The sequence below is a fragment of the Cucurbita maxima genome, unplaced genomic scaffold, assembly GCF_002738345.1.
Source record: "Cucurbita maxima cultivar Rimu unplaced genomic scaffold, Cmax_1.0 Cma_Scf00093, whole genome shotgun sequence".
Lineage (NCBI taxonomy): Eukaryota > Viridiplantae > Streptophyta > Magnoliopsida > Cucurbitales > Cucurbitaceae > Cucurbita > Cucurbita maxima.
Genome location: NW_019272109.1, coordinates 51771 through 55827, shown reverse-complemented (window position 1 = coordinate 55827; position 4057 = coordinate 51771). Strand labels below are relative to the sequence as shown.

The 4057-nt window shown below is 49.8% G+C and overlaps 1 protein-coding gene across 1 annotated transcript; it reads left to right on the top strand.

Moving 5' to 3' along the window:
• Positions 1 to 1301: 1301 nt before the first annotated feature.
• LOC111472934 lies at positions 1302 to 2746 on the top strand. The gene is given in 6 exon segments (XM_023118526.1): positions 1302 to 1471; positions 1657 to 1776; positions 1779 to 1815; positions 2175 to 2328; positions 2331 to 2393; positions 2395 to 2746. Coding segments are annotated over 6 exon segments (801 nt in total). The 5' UTR covers positions 1302 to 1335; the 3' UTR covers positions 2686 to 2746.
• Positions 2747 to 4057: the final 1311 nt, after the last annotated feature.

Below are 4057 nucleotides of genomic sequence, written 5' to 3'. Positions count from 1 at the left end.
AGGCAGATCTTGTGCCACTCCACCAGGTCGTATGAAACTGGCATGCATCCTGGCTCCCGAGACTCTTTCATAGAATTCCAATAATTTCTCCCGCTCCTCAAAAGCCCACAGGAACGGAGTTGATGCTCCCACATCCATAGCATGAGTAGTTAAAGCAAGTGAATGATTTGAAATTCGAGTTATTTCACGGAATAACACTCGTATATATTGAGCTCGTAATGGTACCTCGCAATTCAAAAGTCTCTCTACAGCTGAAGAATGAGCGTGTTCTTGGGCCATCGTAGAAACATAGATAGGGTCGNCTACCTATTTCATTCGACGTTCCGGGGCGGGGGCCCGCCCGATTCGACCGACTTTTGGATAACAAGAAGGCGAGCTGATCCGCTTTGATCTAGGAAAAAGCCCAGTAAGCCACCAACTCGGTGCAGGTCACGTGACCTACAGCACGGCCTTTGCTTTTTGAGGCTGACTCTACCCACATCTCTATGTGCCCGCAACACTTCCATATGGAGAAAGATAGGCTTACCATGTTCCATCAATAGCACCTAACCTATGCCGATTTTGGCGGACCGTGCTTCACCCCGGTGAACTTATGCGGTTCCGACGTACCCAGAGGCCAGAGGTGAATCCGTTCACGGTCCGTAGGACCAAGACCATTCGAAGGTAGGTGGCCCGCCCCGCCTAGAACAGTCATCTTTGACTGGGCTTACACACATTCGCTCACTTACGCTGTCCCCCCTCAGCTTACCCTATCCCCGGGCCTTTTGCTCTTCTAACGTAAGCTCCAAGGCTTCACACCAAGTCTCACTGACATAATATGCATGCTTAAGTAGGGTCAGGCAGAACCGTTGTTGCCTAATGGGAACTTCCCCCATATTGCTATCAATGTCTTCATGTCGCACGACCTCTTAACATTACACCACTGAATCCCCAATCCTTTGCTTGCTGTGCAGTGACAGTACCAATATCCACTAATCGTTGTTTCCAGATACGGTTGCTGGTTGACATCTCTTCTAATTCGTCGATACGAGAAGCAAATTGTTGTGTGAAGGAATCAATATCTCGACATAAGCCAAGAGGCAGATCTTGTGCCACTCCACCTGGTCGTATGAAACTGGCATGCATCCTGGCTCCCGAGACTCTTTCATAGAATTCCAATAATTTCTCCCGCTCCTCAAAAGCCCACAGGAACAGAGTTGATGCTCCCACATCCATAGCATGAGTAGTTAAAGCAAGTGAATGATTTGAAATTCGAGTTATTTCACGGAATAACACTCGTATATATTGAGCTCGTAATAGTACCTCGCAATTCAAAAGTCTCTCTACAGCTAAAGAATGAGCGTGTTCTTGGGCCATCGTAGAAACATAGATAGGGTCGACGACGGAACGAACAACGAAACTTTACGACAGCTTTTTCGTACACGTTCACTTGCATCACATACACAAGTGCTCTCTGAACCGTGCAATAAGGTCACCCATAACACGGCTCTCCCACTTAAGTTACCTTAGAGGCCATGCTATTCAATGATATTGGAAAAAGAAATGGAAGCATAACGTAACAAAACGTATTGAAAGCGATTCCTTCGCCGTTCTTACGAATCCCCAGTTTCCAAAGCCTATCATTCCCGCAACCACTTTGGTACTTTGCTTATCGCTTTTTTAGCTTATGCAATAGAAGGTTTTAGCTTATTCAAACCTGCTTGCAGAAATGAATGGATTAGAAGGAGGCTGGGTTCGATTTCCGGGCCGGGCGGGAGGTGAAGGCTATAAGAGAAGATTCCCCGGTAAGGAAGAGAAGAAAAAGGTGTTGTCATCGAGATCGACCTCTTTCCCGAGGCATTGTAAATCCAGACCGGCTCAGAGAATCACTGGAGCTATTTAGCCCTTCGTTTCACCAACAAAGAAGTCATCTTTGACGATTTACCATTCCTTCTTTGCCGAGCCGCCTCTCTTCGCCATTCGAAGTACTACCTCTGCCTTCCCTTTCGAGAACATACCCAGCTCCTTTTCCAATAAAAAAAAGAGAAATACCATAAAGCTTCGTCTCTGATTTTGCCGGCCGGCCCCGGGGGAGTTTACTTGACCCATTCTCCAGTCTCCCGCACAGCGAAAGTCAGTGTGCGACTCCGTATGAGGACCTCTTTCCCTTCTGCACACTCTCTGTTCACACGGTTCTCAAAGCAGAGGAGGAAGGGCAGCTGGTACCACGAACCCTCTGTCCCACACATCTATCCAGAAGCAAGTGTAGTTCACCGGTTCCACCGAATGCTCCTATCTCTCGTAAAAGATCGTGTGAGTGTGCAGTTATGCTTCGGATGCTTCGCCATAGAATAGATCAACCCAGTTCCTGTTCTTTTTCGGTGCACTCGCTTTATATCTCCGACACACAAGGAAGGAAGGACGCGGTGGGAAGAAAGTAGCCCTAGCCTCTGTCCGGCCGATCATTCCACTGGCATCTTGCATTCACGCCTCTGTTTGACTGCCGCTCGGGGATGTAGTTGTAGATACGGGAGTCTTAGTGGGTCGTTGGCTCCACCTGTTATCTCCTTCTAGGACATGCTGTTGTCGTCACCATATTCCATATGTAACTTAGTCATCTCTGCCTCGCTGCGGGTCAGCACCTCCGAAAGAAACGGAGGACTTCATTCAGTGACTCCGCGATCGCCCTCTGAACGATCAGAATAAGGCAAAGCTTGAAGATAAGCTTTGTACTCTATTAATTTCTCAGTCCCTCTAGTCGGGTGGGCGCCGGCCGGTCTTTCGACCGGATCCCCCTAAAAACCGTACGTGCGGGTCTCCCCGCATGCGGCTCATGCCATTCGAGGTGGCCCAACCCAGCATTCATTCGCAAATCAATCCTGTAGTGAAATTGAGACTGCTTGACCTCGGAAGGTAATTCGCGTGTAGGCAGCGCTGTCTCTCGTACCGTTGACTCGAGATCTATTCATTGAATTGACTTTCTTAGATTTTAGGCTCGCTCCCTCTTTTTCCAAGAATTGATGCACTTCCCTTTACTTCATAGGTCCTTTGATAATAGGGGAAAAGCCTTCTATTTCCGTCAAATGACCCGGCCTCCCCTGGCTCTTCCGCCGTCCGGGCTACCTTTCCCGCCTATGCTATGCTCCCCCGGCGCAGGCCTACCACGCTTCGCTCCTGCGGCGTTTTCGCCAGACGGTCTTTGCCAGTAGTGCCATCCTCCCCGCTGGCTGTATGGGCAGGTTGCCCCTCGCTGCTGCGTTCTGTTAGGGTATGGATTATAGGAACAAATGTAGTTGAATGAGACAGCAGGCGGGCTACACGATCCACTGTGCCGAGATGTGAAGTGCAGGTGGTGATGATCACCCCGGGGTATGCGCGGGAGCCCTTGACAGGCACTCCAGGACCTACCAACGCTCATGAAAACCCGAGTCGGTCCTCCATTCATCCGACCAGAGGTGTGGATAACGAGGCCACCTTCACAACCTTCTCCCTTCTGTCCCTATGTTGTAGTAAGGGAGGGTGGTTCGCTTGAGTAGCTCAACTGCCCCTTAGCCCGGTGCTCATGACACGCTACGAAACCTCCACCGTGTCGGGAGACCAAGCAGGGCATAGCTAGCGGCATAGGAGCCGACTCGACGTCAGCGGCTTCGTGCCGCACTGGAGTAATCCAATATGTGGTTCTGCACGTTCCACCACTTCTCCGTTCATTTCCAATATTGATCGTGAAACACCATGAGCAGCAGGATGTTAGGTCCGGAATTCGAAGTGAAATTTGTTCTTTGCCTGTTCCTAGTCGTCATGGGAAAGAAAGGCAGAAAGAAGAAAGATATTATTCCCTCTGAGCTTGTACAGTACTACCAGTACAAAAAATGCATCTCTTTCGCCCGCGCGCGATAGCTCTACCAGGCGTGGCGCTGGCGTGCAAGCGAAGCGCTATTGGAGCAATAAATAGCTCACTGAGCGATGATTGATTCAGTCCCTACCTCTGAAAGCAGAAGGAAGGCAGTGCCCTCGATTGTTCCAGAGAAAAGGATCATGGCGCACTAGAACCGTGACATCCAGCAGCAGCATCTCCTTG